Source organism: Gadus morhua, chromosome 4, assembly GCF_902167405.1.
Source record: "Gadus morhua chromosome 4, gadMor3.0, whole genome shotgun sequence".
NCBI classification, from domain to species: Eukaryota; Metazoa; Chordata; class Actinopteri; order Gadiformes; family Gadidae; genus Gadus; species Gadus morhua.
The window spans coordinates 37,987,688-38,011,565 of record NC_044051.1 but is presented as its reverse complement, the minus strand read 5'-3'; the positions used below and the strand labels follow the sequence as shown (position 1 = coordinate 38,011,565).

At 47.3% G+C, this 23,878-nt stretch overlaps 2 protein-coding genes and 1 long non-coding RNA gene across 14 annotated transcripts in view; all 3 read right to left on the bottom strand.

Annotated features, from left to right (window-relative positions):
* LOC115542759 (FERM and PDZ domain-containing protein 4) overlaps positions 1-2,888 on the bottom strand; it is a 69,322-nt gene extending 66,434 nt beyond the window's left edge. The window contains exon 1 of the mRNA XM_030355168.1: positions 2,834-2,888. Coding sequence (XP_030211028.1) covers positions 2,834-2,838 — 5 coding nt within the window. The 5' untranslated portion in view covers positions 2,839-2,888. The remainder of the gene's footprint in view (positions 1-2,833) is intronic.
* Positions 2,889-5,698: 2,810 nt separating this feature from the next.
* LOC115542036 (male-specific lethal 3 homolog) lies at positions 5,699-22,855 on the bottom strand. Of its 12 annotated transcripts, none has more exons than XM_030354068.1 (15): positions 22,557-22,855; positions 20,509-20,594; positions 19,997-20,092; positions 18,698-18,813; positions 18,215-18,336; positions 17,789-17,929; positions 17,321-17,481; positions 17,028-17,054; positions 16,699-16,887; positions 15,698-16,098; positions 15,108-15,197; positions 14,264-14,373; positions 13,625-13,724; positions 13,157-13,241; positions 5,699-7,610 (listed from the first exon to the last, which is right to left on the bottom strand). In XM_030354068.1, the coding sequence occupies exons 1-15, from the start codon at positions 22,653-22,655 to the stop codon at positions 7,511-7,513; spliced, it is 1,923 nt and encodes a 640-aa protein (XP_030209928.1). In that variant the 5' UTR covers positions 22,656-22,855; the 3' UTR covers positions 5,699-7,510. The 12 variants fall into 12 exon arrangements, with proteins under 12 accessions (XP_030209928.1, XP_030209929.1, XP_030209930.1 ...); XM_030354069.1 differs by having other exon boundaries at positions 16,699-16,869; XM_030354070.1 differs by having other exon boundaries at positions 18,239-18,336.
* Positions 8,712-13,146, bottom strand: LOC115542037 (uncharacterized). Its single transcript, XR_003976448.1, has 2 exons — positions 11,970-13,146; positions 8,712-11,923 (listed from the first exon to the last, which is right to left on the bottom strand). It is a non-coding gene; the product is annotated as an uncharacterized LOC115542037 (long non-coding RNA).
* Positions 22,856-23,878: the final 1,023 nt, after the last annotated feature.

Genomic DNA, 23,878 nt, shown 5'->3' with positions numbered 1-23,878 from the left:
TTTGTGTTTGTGACTATGTGTGCGTCTGTTAGTTCATATGTATCTAATTCTGTGAATGTATGTGTGCATATCTTTATTTATGTTCATATATCGACACATAGATATATAAATCTACACGACAGGAGGCCCCCGTCAGAAGAGGACCTGACCCTGGTTATCTTGACTTCCTGCCCAGACAAGTGTGCCTTCTCCCCCCCCCCCCCCCCCCCCCCCAAGAAGTTCGGCTCAAACCTAATAGGACTGCTGATTCAGAGATTAGCTTCCCCCCTCATACAAACTTGATTTATGACTCCATTTTATGCATCAAGTTTCATTCACCTCAACAAAAGCACTCAATCCATGGCACACATTAAGCTTTAAATCATATTACGACAATGGAACCACTTATGCCCTCCTAATGTTGAAATATGAGTACAATAGTAGGTGTGCTGCAGTATCCTTCCACCAAGGAGGGAAAATAGTCCCTGGAAGAAGTCCTAAGACCGGGGCCACTTGTGGCTCAGGAGGTAGAACGGGTTGGCTGGTAAACGGAAGGTTGCTAGTTCGATCCCCGGCTCCTCCTAGCTGAGCGTCGAGGTATCCCTGAGCGAGACGCCTCACCCTGACTGCTCCCGAAGAGCCGACTGTCGCATTGCATGGCTGACATCGCCGTGGGTGTGTGAATGGGTGAATGTTAGGCAATATTGTAAAGCGCTTTGAGTGTCATTGGTTACTAAAGCGCAATATAAATGCAGTCCATTTACCAGAGTTACCGTTTCACATTGTATTCATGATTAAATAACTTCCTCGGTCTTCGAGGCTGGACCCAGTGGGTTTTCCTGTGTCCTCAATGTTGGTCAGGTACACACCATGGATTACATTCACAAGCATCTGGGACACAGGGATTGGCTCGGTAAACGCTTGTGTGATTGGACGACAGAGCACAGGTTACGTCTACCTATAACCTTCATCATCTGGTGAAGGTCGGATTAACCTGAAAAAATCAGGCACGTTGAGGACGTCACAAAGGTATTGAGAGCAAATTGAAAAAATGGGATGAACACTACCGTTCAGAAGTTTGGGGTCCCTTGAAATGTCCTTAGTTTTTTTTAAGAAAAGCACAGGAATTTTTCAATGAGGATAACATTAAATTAATCAGAATTACAGTCTAGACATTGTTAATATGGCGAATGACTATTCTAGCAGATTTCTAATGGAATATCTACATAGGTGTACAGAGACCCCCTTCAGCAACCATCACTCCTGTGTACTAATGGCACATTGTTAAGCTCATCGTGTTAAAGGGCTAATTGATGATTAGAGAACACTTAATTATTTTAGCACAGCTGAAAACTTAAATAAAAGTTTGAGTTTTCATGGAAAACATGAAATTGTTTGTGTGACCCCAATCTTTTGAACACCGGTTTATACAGTATATATACTTTATTCTACATGTTGATGTGTGCTGTAATATCAACAGATATCAAACTCCTGCAAAGTTGTGCGTGACTACGAACAACACCAGACAACCTCTGGCGAGCTTCCGATATTTCGGATGAATTGAGAGATAGCGTTCTTCCGATCTTAAAAACAAAAAACACTCAAAACAGAGATCAACAACTAGTCTTTACGAATGTGTAATTAGGGGGAGGGGTCCAAAGCAATTGGCCGTAGCACTAGAGATTACAACAGACAGATCCACACCACCAATCAAATCCTCTTAGGGAATTATTCATATTACTAAACACGGTTTTGATATCATGGAAACTGAACACTGGGCAGAGGTGGAAAAGCCCATCTATCAATGTGGAAGAGGACATGAGTGTGTTTATAGTCTCGAAGTTTGTGGAGCAGAGAAGCGATTTATATCACCTGGAATGTGTTTCTCTAGGGATGGATTTCCATACTGGGAAGTTAACATAAAATATTTTGGGAAAAGAAAAAAATGGAAATGTTGTCGACTAACTTTAATCTCTTTGAATATATATATCAGTTATTGATAAGGGGTAATCGTAGCTGTGGCTAATAGCGCTTGTTGATAAAGGCAAAGCATATAGACAGACGATTAGACTGACCGATCACTGCAAAGTTGTGAATTTGGTCAAATCAAATTGTCATGCCCAATCAGTATTTGATTTTCAGATTGTTTAGCTATACGTGTCAGACACGAAGCAGGCCTAAAGTTTGAGTCTGATATGAAACCAATGTAATCGTAAAACTATTTTGCAGGAACCACACCACTTTAATATCAATAGAAATCGTATCTTTCAAGTCAAAGTCACCCTTTGTCATCGGAAAAAATAAAAAGTAATCACGACCAGTGCTCGCTATAAAAGTATATTATTAATATTACCCCCCTGATGAAATCCTCTCTCAAATGTGACCTACATCATCCCTCTGAGACACACACAAACCAACCCTATAAAGTTGCGTAAGAGTCCCTAAAAAAAAAGAATTACAATTGACATTGTCCACAATAAAAACCTGCAAAAGGATGCCCACCAAGACGCAAGCGCACACTCACACAGTGAAGGCCCAGCAGTGCAACACTATCTCACCTAACCCCTCGCACAACAACGACAAATATATGCACACATAAACCGACGACACAGAAACACACGTAAAAATACAAAATACAAACATTGACAGCGATACACACACAGATGTGCAGTGTGTTCGTCAACGCGCGCACACGCACACACATACACACACACAGATGTACACGTACACACACAAACACGCACACACAAACTCGGCAAAAAAGTGAAAACACATACATTCACCAGCGCATTCAGAACAATAATAGCGATAATAAACATGTCAAAAACGATATTAATAAAGGTTTGCGCGTTACCTCATGGCTCAGTGGACCATCCTCCTCCAGCTCCGTGCAGATGCAGAGGACTGACTGATCCTTAATCCCTCCCCTCCCACCACCCCTGGCTCCCCACACACACACACACACACACACACACACACACACACACACACACCCTCCCCCGCCCGCCCGCCTTCCCCCAACCGGCCAACCCGGGACGGCCTTCGTATCCACGCCAACACAGGCCCCGCCCCCTCCCAGACAGATGCACCTTGGCATCGTAGCGGCGGAGGTCAGCTGGACGGGGGGGGGGGGGGGGGAGGTGAATCAACCGGCGGTGATGTGGATGCTTCAGGTCCTAGATGTATCAACATATTACAGGTACATTCCCGCTCTCCCCCCCTGCACCAACGCCTGAGACGCTTCCGGCAAATACCCAACTGACGGGACACATGGTGACCTCTGTTTAGCTCGTGGGATGACCCCCGAACACAACCTTTGACCCCCTGAAGACACCCAAACCAACACACGTTCACATTTCACCGAAAATCCTCAACACCCACCGTGTGCGCATCTATACTAGTACGTGTGTGCGCTCGCCCAAAAAAACTTACTCGCCATCCCCGAGGAACGCCGTCTCGTGCCACACGCCGACGTCCGGAGCGGCAGGGGGAGGGAGGGGGGACCACGGCCTCCTGGCGGCGGCGGGGAGGGGGGGGGGCGACAGCTCCAGAGAGCAGAGGTCCCAGGAGTTGCCGAAGGTGGTGGAGAAGGTCATCATGCTGACGTTGTGCTCCGAGACGGAGCCGGAGGACGAGGCCAGGTCGGTGCTCAGGGTGGTCAGCGAGCCTGACGACGCAGAGGAGAAGCTGGTCTCCTCGGCCGCCCGCAGGCCGTCCAGTAGATCCATGACGCAGTGGAGGCAGTACATGGGACGGGGGGACCGGGGAACCGAGGAACCGGGGCGAGGAGACGAGATCGGACAGGGACGGAGTCGAGGGGGAGACGATAGGAGGAGAGAGGTGGAGGTGGAGACGAGGGTCTAGGGGGGGGGGGGGGGGGCTTTGGTTTTGACGATGGGAGGGGAAAAAGATTGACTAGGGAGGAGCAATAGCAGAACATCTGGGGGGAGCAGAGACGGGAAAAGAAGATAAAAGCAGGAGAGAGCTGGAGGGGGAGGTGGTTAAGGTAATGGTGGGGTCGGGTTTTGACGATGGAGGGGAAAAAGGGAGGAGTGATATTGAAAGCGGGTGCGCATTTCCAGAAGATGCTGTTGAGAACCGAAGACGAGGTAGTTGTCTGTCGTCATCGGTTGGTGGGACGTTTCTCTGACGGACACTTGCTTCCAGCCAATCCTGTGGTATCTCCTCCACCAGGAGAGGTGGAGGTGGAGAAGGAGGAGGAGGTTTGAGGTCTGGGTTGGGTGGGGTTTTGACCATGGAGGGAAAAGGGAAGCTCGGTGATGAGAGGGGTGAAGAAAGCAGAATAAATGATTGTTTGTTTGAACCATCATGGGTGGGACCTTTCTCTGATTTACATTCTGTCCTGTGCTACCTCCCTTCCATTAAACTCAAACACAACTGCAGCAAGGTCAACGTGAGGGGAACCAGAACGTAGCCCTTGAAGGAACAGAATAATAGAGGAGACAGTGGACATTATTCCAATACTGATGAGGTGCCATGACATTCAGGTCATTTCGTATTTTTACGTACAAATTTGATGCTTTTTTTCGTAGGCTACTTGTCCTTACCATTAAAAAGAAAAGACAGAAAATTTGAAAAGAATAGAGGAAAAAACATGACATGCAGGTCCTTTCATCATTATTTTTTTCTTTTTTTCTTCTTATATATTATTTTACTTTTAAATATTGACTTGTCTACTTCTTTTGTCCAAAAATGTTTTCTTACTTAGTCTCTTATGAAAAAAAAATACTGAGAACACACGACCAAAAAGGGCTAGAAAACTCAAGAAAAAAATAAAAAACACATCAACGGTGATTAGTGCACGAGGACGGAAAATCACGTGAAGGGCGAGTGAGACACCACTTAGCCTACCTGGTGATGGCTCCCTTGCATTACCACCCCGCTTGCTCTCCAGACAATCGAATCACGGGGGGGAAGATGATAGGTGGGAGACCACCAGGCGAAGGGGGAGATGGGATTGGGGGGGGGGGGGGGGGGGAAATCGATGTCGAAACGCGTGGAAGCTCTCGAGCGGAGCGGTTTCTGCGGCTAAGCGATAGCCACCACCGGCTTGAGGGAGACGTCTCGGGTTTCGACCATGAGGAGTTTATTACGGGGTAATCCGATCCGATTTAAACGCAGCTAGCACCCACCGCTGAAACCTCCTTTAAAAAGGACCGGTTAGCGCTAGCTAGGTTAGCTTAGCGTCCCGGCGGGCTGGCATGCTAAGAGCACACTTAAAAGCGTGTTAAAGGTTTGAAATGAGGTCAGCCGGAGAGGAAGGTGCTTAGGGTAGATCACGTTTCGTTTTTTGCGTTATTGATTGCTGCACTTGGAAGTAAGCATTTACAATTATATAAAAAGGTGGGGCTTTTTGGTGGGCCTTTTGATTGGCTTTGAAGTCCTGGAGGTTTGAGTCATTGATTGGATCAAGCCATGACGAATACAAATCTTATAGAAAAGAGGAAAAATACTTTTGAATCGACATTTGTGTATTTCGTAAATCGAACCCGAAGAAAAATACTGTAGAATTTAGAACCCGCGGAACTCCACATAATGACGTTGATGGTGGTAATGAGTTAGAAAATGTTCAAGGGTTTAATTATCTTTACCAGTAACTGGCAATGGTTTTAAACAGTTGAAAAGTAGGACAACCTGCGAAATCATATGTCAGATACATGACCAATATAAAAGTATAAACACCATAAAGACAAAACAGCTTGGTAAAGAGGCATCTCTTTATTCACATTTTCAATGTTATTACGAACAAATAACTATCTTCCTCAGAACGTAAGGGTGAAAACTCAACATCTAGTTCCTTCCAAAATCATGTTTTCATTCAGACCAAAGTAAAAAAAGACGGCCTTTGTTACATAAATCGGCATGTTGGTAATAGTTCAGTCGAGGAAAGCTACTTCGCAAAGTACATCTAGATGTGAACCTTAATATTCTTTCTGTTCTACAACAAACAAAGACAGACACATTTTGTCCTTCAGTAAAAAAAAACTAAGTCCATACAAGTCTAAATGTGGTAGGACAACATTGGCGGGAATGTGAACCCCAAACCCGAGGAGAGGCCAATAAACAGTTGTGTGTGAAAGACACATTGCCTTTGGGGGGGGAGAGAGCGAGAGGCATGTCTTTGGGTCCAGAGAGGGGGAGACATTGCCTTTGGGGGGAGAGAGGGAGAAACATTGCCTTTGGAGGGAGAGAGATTGAAAGAAAGACATTGCTATTGGGGTGATAGAGCGAGAGACAGGCCTTAGGAGAGAGAGAGCATACAAAGAGTGAGCGACAGACATTGCCTTTAGGAGAGCAAAGAGAGCCAGCGAACAAGAGACACCGTCCTTGGAGAGAGAACGAGAGAGAAAGCAGGAAGCGCGTAGGGACACATCCCAGCAAGGCGCAGTGCAATGTACCCCTTTGTGTCCTCGCAGAATGAAAAACACAAAACTGCAGACGACAGAGCCACAGCCTAGCAGCCTGTCGCGGCCCACAACTGCACAGCACAACCGCGTTACAGCGGCTCCGGGTCAGTGCACTGGGGCACTTTCAAGGGAGCGTAAAAAATGTATGTAAAAAAAATTGTTCAAGGGAGCGTAAAAAAACAGACATGTATATACAAGAGCATGGATAAAAAAAAAAAAAAAAAACACGTTTTGGGGGAAACTTCTCCACATGCTGGTTGTATCAAGGGGCTTCGAGGGGAATGGGCACCCTCTTAGAAATAAGGGCGATCCCCAAATTGGGGGGAGGAGGTACCCCGGGAAACCTATCCATCGGCATCTCGGCAGTATTTCAACTGGAGGGGTCGGAGAAAGTGGAATCGTTTGAAGGCTTACGTTTGTGGGGCTTTTTATAGACGTCGCGCTCTCAAAGTCAGCACAACAAACAAAAAAAGAGAAACCCGAAGAAATAAAGAATACATGCCACGTGATCAAACAGTCGACTGTCGAACCCCTACGGTCACTGGAGGACGTTTATACATCTCTCTCTATATCCCATTACTGCTGACCTGGAGGTGAGAATAGAGGCAGAGTTAGCATAGAGGCAGTGCAGGCCAGACGTGAAGGAGAGGAGAGGTCAACAGAGGAGGCAGAGACGCGGGGCAAGGTAGTGCTGATCCAGCCCGCCGAGCAGTAGAGAATCACAGAGGAGCCTAGCATAGCCTAGGTTAGCATAGCGTAGCGTGGCGTGGCGCGGCGTGGCCCGAGCATAGTCCATCACAGACAGTTGTAGCGTAGCCTAGCGTCATCCCACATAGCGCAGCACAGCGTAGCCTAGTTCCGCGTAGCGTAGCCGAGCGGAGTCCTGCATTTAGCGTAGAACAGAAGAGCACAGTTCAGAACAGCGTAGCTTAGCCTAGCGTAGCGTAGCACAGACTCCAGGGAAACGGCCGTTTGCACCACGAAAGCACAAGTAGATTCTCCCCTCCTCCGTCACTCCAGCCTGGACCAATCTCCCATCTGGGGGGGGGGGGGGGGGGGGGGGGGGGGTGGTGGAGGAGGGGGTACATTCACCCCAGGACCCCTCAGTAGACGGTCCTGGGCTGCTTCATGCTGTAGTGGGCCTCGGACGCCGACACGTAGGCCGACTCCGGGAAGAAGTCCTCGTGGAACTCGGCCAGGAACCTGGGGGGGGGGAGAGATAGAGAGAGAGAGAGGGGGAGGGGTCAGGGAGGGAGGAGAGGAGGAACAGGAAATAGGAGAGGGTAGAGGAGAGGATAGAGAGGGGCGGGATCATGAAGGGGCGGGAACAGGAAAACGGGAGGGGAAGAGGAAAGAGACAGGATCATGGAGGGGAGTAGAGGAACAGGAAACAGGAGGGGAAGAGGAGAGGATAGAGAGGGGCGGGATCATAGAGGGGAGGGGCGGGAACAGGAAACGGGAGGGGAAAAGGAGAGGGTAGAGAGGGGCGGGATCATGGAGGGGAGGGGCGGGAACAGGAAACGGGAGGGGAAGAGGAGAGGGTAGAGAGGGGCGGGATCATGGAGGGGAGGGGCGGGAACAGGAAACGGGATGGGAAGAGGAAAGAGGCGGGATCATGGAGGGGAGGAGAGGAACAGGAAACGGGAGTTGGAGAGAGAGAGGCGGGATCATGGAGGGGAGGGAGGAACAGGAAACGGTAGGGAAAGAGGAGGGGAGAGAGAGAGGGTGGGAAGGATAGAGATAGACAGGAGGAAGAGGTGAGAGAGAGATAGAGGGAGTGGGGTGAGGGATGATGGACAGGAAGTGAGTGAACAAGAGGAGGAAGTGGGAAGAAAGCGAAAGAGGAGCGATTAAGCAAGAATGGGGGAGGGGGACGTGTGGAGATATAGAGGAAGTGGTCCAGAATGATAGAAAGAGAGAGCAGCAGAGAGAGGGAGGGAGGGATTAGGACAAGCGGTATCAAAAGGTCAGAGTCTCTCCCTCTCTCCAAATAACACCGCCTCACAGCCCCTCTGGATTCCTGGCGACACAATGCTGAGCGCCTCAGCCTTCTGGTTTCCCTTTCTGCTGATCGATGGATCACAGCCCACAAATCGCGGACCCCTCGCCCCCCAGCGTGCGTAGATGGGTGTGGGAGTAAAGCCCACCCGACTGCCTTCCACACCGATCAGTCAGAAGAAGGGAGAGAGAGAGAGAGAGAGCAAGAGAGAGAGCAGCCTAGCTAGCATGAGTGAGTGAGAGACAGAGATAGAGACCTAGCGAGAGAGAGAGCGAGCGAACAGGAGATAGATAAATAAATATATATGCATATATCCTTCTCCCCCCCCCCCCCTGTCCCCCCCGTCCCCACCCTTTCCATCTAATCAGTAGCGGTGAAAACTAATCCGGAATCTTCTTAGTATCCGCTGCTCGGCCAAATCCTCTAAATCTTGCCATCTCATCCGAGCTCTCCCTGCCGGCCCCCCCCTGATCCCAGGGCCAAACTAATTATCCTCATCAGCGGGACGAATTAAGAGCGCTCTCGACGGGGGCCCCCACGACGTGCGAGGCCGAAGGCAAATCCCGATTGTCGCTCTCGTCGCCGTGGGTTTACGGATCGGGTGTTTTCGCCGCACTTCGGACGGAACCGCGTCGCGCGTTTTTCGGACAATTCCGATCAAATATCCCATAAAAAAATAAAAACGTTTCGGAAAATTAACATCGTAGCCGTTGGGGTCATTAACGACAACCGATCCAGTATTGACCACGAGGACTTTCGTTGTTTTTTTTTGCTAGTTGGTCAGACCCCGATCTATACGTGGTGTAGCTTCAATTTGCGGGCCTGAGCTTTGCCTAATCCATATTGATTGCGCCGACATATGGATTTGTACGGTTTGCATGCGCTGGGGCAGAAATCTATCCAGACACACAGGACCCAAAGCATGTGTGCTCTTAATCTCTCATCATTCTCGCAGGGAAGGGGCGAGCGACAGCATCAGAGAGCGAGAGAGAGAGAGAGAAAGAGATCAACTCTGTAAATTCCCAGAATGCAATGCACCTCGGTCTCAATCAGTTGATGCCGGCTCACAATCCGCCGCCGGTGTTGATCTCGGGAACGCAGAAAATACATTTAAATCCCTCCCACACCCCCAGGTTTACACCTGCAGTCCGACAACTCCTACACGCATCCTGTCGTCGCACAGCGAGCCTTGTATCACGAGCTGATCAGCGACGCAGCGCAGCGTCACTGCTAACACAGAACCGAGGGAGAGCAGTTGTAGCACTGCAGGAGTTACTTCCTCCTGTCTGCTGGCGTTGTGGGGTCGTAACCCACTCGAGACGGGCCATGGTCGAGAGCACAGACTTGGTTTGAGAGATGGAGACCGGATCCATGGCAGAGGTTTTAAAACTCAGTGTGTGAACAAGGCGTTTTACAACTGCGACACGTCAAGTTTTTTTTTTGTGTAATCAATGATAAACATGATTATAAATCCTGTCTTCAATTTAAAATGTGTGGTCGTATAGTATATGAATACATGGATGGGGAAAGACTTGATAAAATGCATTGTCTGCTTCTCTGCAATGCTGAATTCCCCCCAAATCGAATAAATAACTAAATAACAATGTCAACCTCTTTGGTGACCTTAAGTGGAACCTGCACAGCAAAGCAGAGGATAGGGAACGTGAAGTCCATCAATATAGGAGAACCAAGCCCCTAGACCGGGCCTGTAGAGAGTGCCTTCATGTTCTGATCATCATGGGCCTGCAGCACTGCTGGCTCCCCTGTAACTCCCCTTCAACCCACCTTCAATTAGTGCTCGATTGGACAGGTGTGTCCAATTAACGCTTAATCGCCGGGTCGACCAATCAGAGGCTTATGCAAGCAATTAAGCCTGCGTTTAACCTATAGCGGGAGTCTTCCAATGCGAGCCAAGTGGTATTAGGTTGGGGTTCCTCTTTGACAACTGGTCCACAAGGATATCAAGTTAACGGGAGCGTCCCCACAGTGCCCCACGGTGGTGGGAGGGGGTATGTCCGGTGTTTGATTAAAGAACACAAGTGGAAGATAAATCCCTTCTGGTTGGGCCTCGGTTAAACTGAAGATGGCTGGAGGAAGGGAGGGAGGAGGAGGGCGGGGGGGATTTAAAGATTAGACTTCCATGCTTGTGTAACGCCCACTCCCCCTGCCCTCCCCACCCTCCCCTCCCATCCCTCCCCCATCTCAGAGATTCACTCTCTCCTACTATCAGATTTGTCTTCCTCAGTCTCTTTCAGCTTTTGTTTCGTCCGCTCAATGATCAACACTGTATTCTTCTACATCATTCTTGTATAGTTAAACCCGCAGTCAATTCATTCCTGCTTGTTTACGACGCAAAAAAAGAAAGATCAGGCCAGATAATGAACTCTGGGACACATTCAGATAAACAACTGGCCTTCATCGCTGAACAGGCCCGCGATGCATTATTAGCCCGTTGATATACAATCCCCACAAACGTTTGGGCCAGCAGGATATATGCCCCCCCCCCCACCCTCGCCTCTTTATTGAACAGCTCCCTGCCATTTATCAAACACTGAAGCAGCTCAGCTTCCTTCATAAATCAGATTTCACTAGACCTATGCTAGAGAAATGAACCACTTGCAGGACAATGTGCAACTACAACTGCTAATCATATGTTATTTAATTAAATGACGCTAATTGACAAAAGGTGCATACTTTCTTCGAAAAGACAAATAGAATTAATTTATATTTGCGCCTTTATCTGAGTGTCTGACAACATGCATTGAAAAACCGATCATTCTACCGCCAAGCAACATATTTCCCCACGACGGCAAAATTGTTTCCAAGAAACACAGGCTAGCACTTAAGTAGTAGTACACAGAGATTTGCAGCGTTTTTTTTTTTTATACCGGCTTTGAGCCAATAAGAATCTGAAGGACTTAAAGTCTCTTCGTCGTTTCATAAAAAGAAAACACACTCACCACTTGAGAAGGAAAGAGAAGTTGCGCCTGTTGGGGTTAAAGCGCTAACCAGATTTTTTTGCGCGATATGAAAAGAAAGTGTACTGAGTGAGTATCAAGTGGTGCTTGATATCGATCCAGTGGGAAACCGAGCAGAGGCCCTACTAGGAAACCCTTACCATGGAGTCGATGAGCAAAACCTTTTATCCAGAAAGACTGAGGTGAGCTCAGACGCACATCAAACGGCAGGTAGGCCTCAGCCGTCTTGCTCAAGGATGCCAACAGGTAGGCTGACAATATGGGGGATGGATCTGAATCCATAACCTGACCGGTGACAAAAGGGGGGGGGGGGGGGATCTGAACCCATAACCTAATGGCTGACCTCATGGGATTGATCCATCTGAACCCATAACCTAATGGCTGACAACATGGGGGGGAATCTGAACCCATAACCCAACAGCTGACGACCTGGGGGGATGGGATCTGAACCTATAACCTTACATCTGACAACATTGGGGGAATGTGAACCCATAACCCAACAGCCGACGACATGGGGGGATGGGATCTGAACCCATAACCTTAGGTCTGACGACATGGGGGGAGGGGGGGATCTAAACCCATAACCTAGCTAATAACGAAATTGAGGGAGGGGTGGGGGGATCTCAACCCATACCCTTATGGCTGGCAGTTGGACACCCCTTGCCATCACTATCCTGAGAGCGAGAGCGAGAGAATGTGGCATTTATGGATCCGAACCCAGAACCGTCAGTCTACGGAGTGGAACACCCGTATCCAATGCATTATCATTCAACCAGTGTCCTAATTGTCGGGCGATTGCGTCATTGCAGCGAAAGCAGAGAAAAAAAAACTGATTTTATCCTGTTTTAATCTTTTTTTTTTATTCAGATGGTGCGCGGAGGGGGTGTCTCAGAAACCTCTACCCCCGTCTCACGGTCTGAACAAGCAATCCCCGGCAACATTCATTTTACTATGTCTTGTCCGGCGGGCTTGGATAACTCTTCCAATCCTTGTTTAATGAAGCACTTGGCCGCATACCCTTGGAGGTGAAGCACACATTAAACTGCAGTTCACCTCAGTTCAAATCTTAAACTTTTCCCTCTTGTCAATGTAATCTCGGCGGATACATTACTGGTGGCGTCCTACAGAGGGCGCTATAGTGCGTTAGCCGATGGTCCATTAGAGTAAACTATGTAGCATTCTGCTCGAAAACTTTCATACAATAGCGGATACAGATGGGCCGGTAAAACCGTAACCTTGACGTTACAAACACAATGTAAAAACCACAAATCTGAAAAAAGTTTTTACAGAAATCGCAACATCTAAAGATTCACAATACAGATCCTATCAGCCCTCAAAAATCGGTGTAATATCATACCACAATAAATACATTAAAAAATATACATACATATTAGTTTTTTTAAATTGAGTGATAAATATTTTTGATAATATATAATAAAGTGCCCCTTTCAGAGCTCAAATCCCACAAGCCATCCAAACTTCGACAAGTTCTGTGTTGCTGACTGCACATCTACTTCAAATACAGCAGGTGCTTAATTGAAGAAGAAAAAAACACCCGTGCTTCCCCATGCATGAGAGGCCAGCCCCTCGCCCTAACTCATACTAATCGCCTTTCTATACGTCTCCCCCCCCCTCTCCCTGGGGTCTGTGCCGGTGCTTTGACTTAAATGTACATCCAAAAAGACATCAGCTTCTACATCGGCCTCATAACCTCCGTCATGGCCCTTAAGTCGTCGTCGTCGTCGTGAGGGAGGTGTGTGGGGGCGTGTTACCTGAGGAACAGCTCCAGGTGTTTGATGAGGGCACGGAGGTTCCTCTCGGGGATGTGCATCTGGCCCAGGATGTCAGGGAGCTTCACTGCAGCGGGACGAGACGGGACGGGTTCACGGGAGGACGCGCACTTTCAAACAGCGGTGTGTTTATGCAATTATCTTCAAATCGGGTGTTGGGGGAAGAATTTATTTTGAAGGGGCCGGGAGAGATGGAGGGAGACAGACACAGACAGACACAGAGACAGACAGACAGAGGGACAGGCAGACAGAGACAGACAGGCAGGCAGACGGAGACAGACAGGCAGACAGAGACAGACAGACAGGCAGACAGAGACAGAGAGACTGACAGACAGACACAGAGACAGACAGACAGAGGGACAGGCAGACAGAGACAGACAGACACAGAGACAGACAGACAGACAGACACAGAGACAGACAGACAGACAGACAGGCAGACAGACAGCTCACCAAAGAGCCGCAGAAGGTGCTGAGACCCGTACAGGTAGGAGGGAGGGGGGGGCTGGTCACTCGTGGGGTAGTTGTCCGGGGTCAGCCTCCAGCTCAGCACCTGGTGCAGGGGAGGCAGAGGAACATGAGGAGCCGCACCGCACAGATTTCACCCCGCACCGAATCGGAATGGACGCTACGACTAGTCATCCTTTGTTCCAACCTTAACCAAAGAAGTGGCGACGGTTGTCGCCACTTCTTTGGTTAAGGTTGGAACAAAGGATGACTAGTCGTAGCGTCTATTCCGAGTTTCAGTATTGTGTACTAATTCGCCGTTTCTATGCATAGCACGTCTGCATTGAGGGGATTTTGCTGACGGCGTTATCCGATTGCAGGAGCAGTGGGGGTAAGGCGTCTCGCTAAGGGACACCTCGACGCTAGGAGGAGCTGGGGATCGAACTAGCAACCTTCCGGGAACCAGCCAAGCCGCTCTACCTCCTGGGCCAAATGCCCCCCCCCCTCCCTCCCCCTAATCAAGGCACCTCACAGAGTGAAAAAGCACTGGAATTGCAAAAAAAAATTAGACAATTTCAACACATCAATGTATATTTTTGATTACAATCCAATGTACTCCGCGGTTGCTTGGTTACAATCCCTCACCTCGTTGAGCTCGTTATTCCGGCGGCTCTCCAGCCCGTAGAAGGGCCCGCCCCTCTCCCGGCTGGGCGTCAGGGGCAACGGGGAGGAGGAGCCGCTGTGGCCAGGGGTTCCTGTCAATCAGGGAACGGGAAGAGAGAGACGGCGGAGAAGGTTGAACGTTACTGTTTTACGTCCGGTTCCCTTCATGCATCGATCTAGCCGTTTTGTTTGGGCTTAGTTAAGCAGCTCAGGATACCCACAAGAGCTTTAAAACAGTGAGTCAGCCTTTATTAAAGTGACCCTACAGTAATACAGTGAGGGTGCTGCCATCTGCTGGGCTTTGGAGGTCATTACACCATGTTTCAGGTGTTTTACATGTTCTAGATGTCATTACGGAGTTGGTCGGGGTGAGGGCATCTTGCTAAAGGAATTCATCAGGTCAGGCTGTGGACCTTGGAGATCGAACCAGGAAACTTTCAGGAGGGAGTCTAAAGTCCTTGCCACAATATACACCACTACAATATATGACGTGTCCAAGTTACATTTACATTCAGGGCCTTTAAGAGACGCTTTTATCCAAAGCAACCATTCATGCACATAAGCACACACTGACGGCGGAGTCAACCAAGCGAGAAGACAGCCAGCTCGTCGGGAGCAGTCAGATGAGGTGGCTCGCTCAGGGACACCTCGACACTCAGCTAGGAGGAGCCAGGGATCTAAATAGCAACCTTCTTTGTGCTTAGCGTTGCCTGTGATGAAGGCATCATCGGCATTTTCTTTCGACCGGTACGATTTCGAGACGCGGATGAGGTTGTAAGCGGTTAGGTGCGTTTAAATAAGCGACGAGCTGAAGGGACTAGCTCACTTCGGTCCAAGTTGAAGAAGAACTTGGGCTGGGCCTGAGGTTCCACCAGGCGTCTCTTGGGCTGGGGCGACGCTGCCGTGCTGCCTCCGCCTGGATGAGGCCGAAGTAAAGGAACACAGATCGGCGTTAAACACGTGTCCACGTCAACACGACACAGAAGCACCGGCGGTAGCATAGAAGGATAAGCACGTTAGCGATAAATACAGCAGGAGGGTGACTTTAGCATGGAGTCGTAAAGAAAGAAGGATGGAGAAACTGAAGAGGCAAAACTTAATCTCCATCTCGTTAGGTTGTTTGGAATGTTTTTCTTGCCCCACCAACTCGACCATATAAGGTCAAACTTCCTAACTCCTGTTTGCATGAGTCCGCATTCCAATCGAAAAAGACATTCCCTTACACTTAAACACGGAAACACATCAACAACACAAAATCACACACACAGACACACACCTAACCCTGCTAACAACACACACACACACACACCTTCATTATCTTTTTTTTGCACTCTTTCACATGCACACAAAGAAACTGCCAACAATACAGACACACACCACACACCACACACACACACGGTAAACTACCCCGCCCACCTCCGCTGCTGGCCCCGCCGTCAGCGGACCGCTCCCCCGAGCCCGTTGCCGTGGCGACGGTGGTGGCGCTGGTGGTGTTGGCGCGGGTGGAGCGCCGCAGCGACTGGATGCTCTGCAGCGACTGGTGCGTCAGGCAGTCCATGTCGGCGTGGCGACGGCGTTTAGGCGTCGGCGTGGGGGCGACGGCGACGGCGGGGGCGGCGGCGACGGGGGCGGGGGTAGTGGGGGTGGGGGTGGGGGTAGTGGGCGGGGCCGCCGGGGTGGGGGCGGCGCCCGGGAGGGTGGGGGTGGTGGTCGTGGGCGTGACGGCGGAGACGTCGCTCAGGGCGGGCTGGCTGTCGGTGGACTGCGGGGTGGGGGGGTTGTGGCCCGGGGGGCTGGGGCTGCGGTCGCGCTGGACGCTGCGAGGGGAGGGGGGGGGGGAAAGGAGGAGATATGAAGACTGATGATAGAAGTCCAAAAGAACAGACGAAAAAACACTGTTTTTTTCCCGCCTATTATTCTTCATCATTCTCTTTCCAATAGCTTTATGGAACGTCAAAAAATGCTTTGCAAAATGGATGACCAAATGTCCAAAAACACCAAAATAACGATAAAACCTGTGAGTGAAAACAAATCCCAACTGACGCAGAATCCATTCACAGCCAGTCTATAAAAACAAATAGATTCAAAAAGGTAAAACAGCTCTTGGTTTATGAAAAAGTGAACAAAGATCAGGCAACAGAATTGTTATGATAAATGTATACCAATTTATTGAGGGACTTGTACATTGCATGGATTGCCTCCGTTTTGGAAACATAGGAGCGTTGGAATATGAACGGTATTAAAAGTGTTTTGATAACTGTTTATTCCTTAAGCCTCGAATTATTTGTGATTATGGGAATACCTTCTATTGGACTACAACTCTCGAGTCCTCTCGAAATGGCAGTGAAATCCCCCATGATGCATTGTGTCGAACACACCCTACATGCTAATTTACCAACCAAGCAGTCTGGGGGTACCTGAAGGCGTGGCGGCTGGCGCCCAGCGACGGCTCGCTGACGGGCAAGAAGATGCGGGACGAGCTGACCTTCTTGAACTGCGCCTGCTCGCACGGGTACAGCAGGATCATGGGCAGCGTGAAGTCGAAGGTGATCCTCAGGCCGTCCACCATCTCCTTACACAGGTCCTCGCTGAGGGGCACACAGAGACTTCGTCTTATTTAGTACACTCACCACGCTAGGGGCAAGGGCCAAGGGCCATGGGCAAAACAGGGGTCTAGATTCAGAAAGGCAGAATAGAGCGATGTAAAGCGAGAACAATTCACAGAGGGGTGTATCCACTTGCTCACCTACTGAATATCTCGTCAGGATAATCTCTGAAAGTATATGAATATACATCTCAAAGTCAGCTAATGAACGCCAATAGACTCCTACACACAACAGCACTTGGAAACATAAAATACTACTATCATTACATTAATTAACTTTTATTTTTCAAAATTAATAATAAACTACAATTATCGCATGCATTCAGGGGGCAACGAGAAGCAATCCCAGGGGGCCTGATTGGCCCCGCCCCCAAATTCACAGAAAATTTGGGGGCGGAGCCAAGCGCTCCCACCCAATTTAATGTGGTTCTTACTTCTTCTCGGGGGGCACGGCCCCGGGACTGAGGGCAGGCTGGCCGGCTGCCTGGCTGCGGCGGTAGCGCTCGTTGGCCAGGAAGGCCCGGTTGATGGCAAAGTGCTTGACGTACGACTCCAGGATGTGCACCACATTGGTCTGACACGGCACGATCACCAGCTGTGGGAGGGGGGGGTGGGGGGGGAAGAACCGCCATAAAAATAGCATTTAGCATCATAAAGCGTCTTATAATGGCTTTCTTAGTTGGACACGGGCAATGGGTTAACCTATTGATTGTTAGAGCTTGGCACTTGTTTCTATGAACATCCTCACTGTACCGACAGCGAAATATTGTCGTTTCTCCATCTTCTGACAAATGTACTTGGCCTAAACGTTAATCGGTACTAAAAGATTGATCAAACCGGGGCTCAACGAGAGCCTAACCTCGAGGGGGCGTCACCCACCACGAGGGGAGGCGTGTACGTACCCTCTTCCTCTTGTTGACGTAGAAGCAGTCGTCCTCCAGCTTCTTCTTCAGGACGTCGGGGATGGTGATGCTGACGTCCATCTGGACCGAGGCCTCGTCCTCACTCTCCTGCTTCACCTGCGGCTCCTCCTCTTCCACCCCCTGACGCCCAAACAAGGACATACGTTAGTAGTAGGACGAGCGCCAAAAAGGGTTTTAATTGAGACGATCAATAAAGTGTATAAATGAACATATGAAAGAATACTAAAGAAATAATGGAACTGAGGATAATGAATCTCAGTTATAGTCCTCCTGCCTCCTAAAAGATAGACTTATTGGTTCTCTGTTACAGCGTGGAGGAAGAAAGTCAAAGTAATAGCTCATGTGCAAGTACTACAACTTTCTCTCTCTGTGTGTGTCTGTATGCATGCGTGTGTGTACAGTGTCCTTAGTGTGGAGTGCGTGCTTCACCATCTTGTTCAGGTCCTCGGAGAAGGTGGTGTCACCGCTGTTGGAGGAGTCCTGGTCTGTGTCGTCGTCGTCACTGCTTCCCGAAGACGAGATCAAACCTACCATGTCGAGAGAGGGGTCTTCAAATCTTTGACATTGGTACCAGTATTCAGCAAGAGCGCTCCAGCCAATATTGCAGCCTGTGTTTGCTTCATTGGAACCCCAAGGGGCCCGACAGGGACCCTTAGTGGCCCAAAGGATTGCGTTGAACCGTTTACGTACCACGAAGACACGCGCTTGCTGTGTGCGGATTCAACACGCAATCGATAAAAAGGGTTGAAAAAAAAAAAAAAAAAAACTTGTCCCAAGTAGTCCCCGAGACCAGAAGCTGTCCTTTAATACAGTACATTTATACATGACAAAATGAAACAGAGGACACAAAAATAACAAAATCATGCGATGGGATTGGTTCATGCGTACATGTCATGTCCGGTGCGCCCTTACATGGGTCGTCGCTGTCTTCCTCTTTGGGGAGGGTCTTCAGAGAGGGTTTAACATCTGCCTGGCGACGCCCCTTCCCCCACCCCTTTCTCTTCCTGGAGAGACGGGCCGAAGCACACACAGATACAGGCCTTAAACAGTGATAGGATGTTTTAGAAGGTACAGGTAGTCACATCATCTAATCGTAATGGTAGTAGGTAGAGCTAGGTAGCTAACAACAATAACATGGATATCAATGTGTTGTTCTTAGCTAGCTTGCTAATAACAACACATGGATATTGTTTCTGTTTTGATTGTCTGTTGCATTGATTTATTAACGTGTGTTTGTGTGTGTGTGTGTGTGTGTGTGTGTGTGTGTGTGTGTGTGTGTGTGTGTGTGTGTGTGTGTGTGTGTGTGTGTGTGTGTGTGTGTCTCTACACAGATACAGATACATTATTGACAGTAAAATAGTGACATGGCTAACTTAGTTCAACATGCCAGCCCCCTGGTTTCTTCTAGAAACATTGTACACCTAAAACGTACGCACTTTTGTTCATCGAACATGTCACATTCGCAATGAGTTGAGAGAGAAAGATGCATATTAAACCAAACCGTTTTTAGCCTGGGCCTGTGAATGGGAGAATAACATTGCTGCTTCCCACATGCTTTCATAGCTCTTTACCGCCACCTAGTATCCTCTGAGCATAACAAGGTTGGTCTTACAGAATCAGAGGCAAAATAGTTGATATCGAATGATGTCTGTGTGGGAGAGCTGGAAAAAAATTGCAGACCTGAATTGTCAATCCCCACTTTCCCATGCTTGGTGTGCACTGAAGCTGGATGATCATCAATTGACCAATGCATTCGATCAACGACGTAAAACGTCTTAAAATCAGCCTATATGTCACTGTTACTCTTACTAATAGCTAGCCGTTACTAATTTCAGCCTTTTTAAGATTTTTTTGATGATTTACAACTGAACGCGACCTATTGATGAAAATACATCTAGATAAGAAATGCACACCCAAATAATTACAGATCATTTGCACATTTTCCACATCTCATATAATATCTAGTTTTGGGTATTCATAAGACAGTTCAAATTACACACATAAAATACCAATCACAATCCATCAACAAGGAAAATAAATGCTTTGACCAACATAGCAAACCAACCGAATCTGCGACCACAGAAACAGAGTGCATCGAAGTGGGTACTCTGTTGTCCATCGCATGTCTGTCATTATCCAATACAGTTTATTATTAAAGATCAGAGAAGGACTTGAAGCGGCACTCACATGCGACCTGCCGCTTTACGAGCCAGTTTCAGTTGCAATGTTCGGGTTTCTTCGCAGTCCCCAAGGACATTATCTTCCTCAGTCCAACGATCCCAGCTGGAAGGGAACCCATCCACACACAAACACACAGATTAAGGCACATACAACACGCACGCACAACACTATCAACGCACATACAATCAATGACATGACGGGTGCTTTCAATTAATTAGCAGGATATCGCCTTGGGTTTTTAGGTGGATTTCTATCTAGAAAGATAAGTTAAAAAAAAGAGATATAAAGATAAAACTAACCTCAGCATTAGGGTATTGTGTCAATGAATAACCTTACTTCTAGTGGAATGTTGTATGAATTGATAGGATAGCATATCATTGCTTATTCATGCAGGAACAACGTCATATTGGTTTGACAGTAGGGTTAACTGGTTGCACCCGGTATAATAATGCCATCATCAGCAACAACAACAACAACAAAAACAACAAAGAGATACAGACAGAGCGACCAGTGTTTACCTGCTGTTCCAGCCGTTGAAATGAATCAGGTACTTTGGGACTCGCCTTCCATGTTGATCACTACTAGCAAGGACAACATCAAGGACCTGAAACCACACCAAGTACAAATGATGAACATCGAGAGAGAGATATTAACAATGGTCTGTTGGAGAGGGAACACACACACACACACACACACACACACACACACACACACACACACACACACACACACACACACACACACACACACACACACACACACACACACACACACACACACACACACACACACACACACACAATAATTGCAGCCTTTCTGAAAAACTAAGCAAATACCCATATGATATACATACACATACTTATTCAAATACTTATTCAATCAATGCAACAGACATCTGCAGCAGAAACAATACATTAATCAATGTCTTGTTGTTAGCCAGCTGGCAAGCTAGCTAACTAACTATGGATATATAGTATGATAGTATAACCCTTGATAGTATGTGTTGTTGTTAGCTAGCTATCCAGACACACATGGAATGTGTGCATTAATAAATGCAACAGACAACCGCAATAATACATGTCTGTGTTGATTTTAGCAGGCTATCCAACTAGCGTGCAACAACATATGGATATTATGTGTTGTTGTTAGCTAGCTAGCTAGCTAGCTAGCTAGCTAGCCACACACACACACACACACACACACACACACACACACACACACACACACACACACACACACACACACACACAATAATTGCAGCCTTTCTGAAAAACTAAGCAAATACCCATATGATATACATACACATACTTATTCAAATACTTATTCAATCAATGCAACAGACATCTGCAGCAGAAACAATACATTAATCAATGTCTTGTTGTTAGCCAGCTGGCAAGCTAGCTAACTAACTATGGATATATAGTATGATAGTATAACCCTTGATAGTATGTGTTGTTGTTAGCTAGCTATCCAGACACACATGGAATGTGTGCATTAATAAATGCAACAGACAACCGCAATAATACATGTCTGTGTTGATTTTAGCAGGCTATCCAACTAGCGTGCAACAACATATGGATATTATGTGTTGTTGTTAGCTAGCTAGCTAGCTAGCTAGCCACACACACACACACACACACACACACACACACACACACACACACACACACACACACACACACACACACACACACACACACACACACACACACACACACACACACACACACACACACACACGTTAATAAATCAATGCAACAGACAACCAAAACAGAAACAATATCCGTGTTGTTATTAGCAAGCTAGCTAAGAACAACACATTGATATCCATGTTATTGTTTTTAGCTACCTAGCTCTACCTACTACAATTACGATTAGATTATGTGACTACCTGTACCTTCTAAAACATCCTATCACTGTTTAATAACCTCCTGACTCAGATGTTACGTTACTTCATGAAGCTACATGCTACATGCTAACCCACCGGTCACCACCACCGTCTGACTCTGTTCCCTTCAGACCGACCCGACTTTGAGCTAACCAGCATGCAGATGCGCGAGGGGGTTTGTTTACAACCCTCTGCATTAATTCGGACGAATTATAACGTGATTTCCCGCCAACTGTCACGCACACTTCGTGGACGTGAGCGTACGAAAATAGTTCGTGATGTAGTTTGGTTCTTTACTATTTGGTTCTTTACTATTTATTCTACTTATAAATCACATTACATACCATTCCTCTCAGCTAAGGCATTAAACCACCGTCTAGCGTTAGTCGGGGAATTTGTTATTATCAGACAGAAGAAATCAATCAAGTCGTTAAACCCCGAACACGAATAAAACTACGATATGTTAGCGTCGATTTGACGTTAAAACAAAGTGAAGTATGATCCTATTGTGATCATATTAGTCAAATGAGCGTCAGTTAGGAGATTCGCTACGATCGGACAGAAGCAAACAATCAAGTCGTTAAACCCCGAAAACCCCGATGTTTTCGCGTTGATTCCGGATAAAACAACCCGAAATATTAGCATGTTTCAGAGTGAATCCAATTTAGAGAGCTTTACCTTGGCGTCGTACAGCACCTTGGCCTTGGTGGGGTCGGGCTCGAAGCACAGCACTCTCTCTCCGCGGGAAAATCGATACTTAATTACCCGCGAATTCATTTGATCATGGCGACGTCGATGGGAGCCGCCACGTCTTAACCCCTTCCTATCCGATACATCGATTAGGATTGTTTTGTTTCTGTTTTTTTTAAGTGTTCTTGGATGGAGGCGCTACTTGGTACCATGTGTTTGTGTGTGTGTGTGACAACAGGGGTACCACATCCGTGTTGTTCATCGCAGGAATTTGAATCGCGAAGGGTTCGTTGTTGACGTTTGGGCAGTTTCGGACACCGTCGTAAGTTTTCAACAGGTGTAATGTGGCGTGAAGGCCAGCCGGTGGCGGTATAAACACATTGAAATTAGGTAGCAGTGGCTGAGTAATTAGAGAATACAGTGATTTGATGACATAATCACTATTGACTTATTTGTTGCATACTTAATTGCATCGAACTTTATATGTAATTTTGAATCAACTGCATAACCATACGCAGATATTACATGGTGTATAATGAAAAAACATTAAATAATAATCATTAAAATCTGTTTTTAGCAGCATTCTTCTTAACTTTTATGACCAACCAAAGTAGTCCCAATGGTTTATATGCAGTGTCAACGTGTCAAACGTGCTCGTAATAGGAAAGTAGCTTTCAAGCCTAAATCAATTGTTAGAAACTGAACACCAAAATGATGGATAGAAGATTTGCACAATACTGATTGTTGATTTGCATGTTGTTCGCTTATGTGTGTGTAGCCATGGTAACACATGGAGACACACACACACACACACACACACACACACACACACACACGCGCACACACACACACACACACACACACACAGGCACATGGACACACACACACACACACACACACACACACACACACACACACACACTCTGATCTGCTAAATTCCTGTGCCGTGACCCAGCCTCCATCAACGCCAACTCTGGAATAACTACTCCAGAGAGACCTTACTGTTGTTATCCGCCAAGTTTGCGTTCAAATTACTACATTATTACTACAGATTATAGATTTGAAGCACTTTAATCGATTTGATTGTGAATGTAATTGTATTATTATTGTCCACAGTCTCCCTTGATCCTTGTTAACATTTTACAATGCTTTGTAATTTGTTTAGGATTAAAGCATCGGCTAAAATAAGTTGAATAGTTATTTATTCCTACATTCATTCACAAGGGAAAAGTTCAGCCGGCTCAAGTCATCAATTGCTTTTGCATGTGATACTTAATTATAATACATATGTTAATATACGTTCTATCTCT

Excerpts from the sequence above, each read along its gene's own strand:
- LOC115542036 (XM_030354068.1), bottom strand. The coding sequence starts at position 22,655 with ATGAATTCGCGGGTAATTAAGTATCGATTTTCCCGCGGAGAGAGAGTG. Across the intron at positions 20,093-20,508 it reads TTCAACGGCTGGAACAGCAG|CTGGGATCGTTGGACTGAGG; the intron begins GTAAACACTGGT and ends GTTCCCTTCCAG. Across the intron at positions 16,888-17,027 it reads CCTGACGAGATATTCAGTAG|TCTCTGTGTGCCCCTCAGCG; the intron begins GTGAGCAAGTGG and ends AATAAGACGAAG.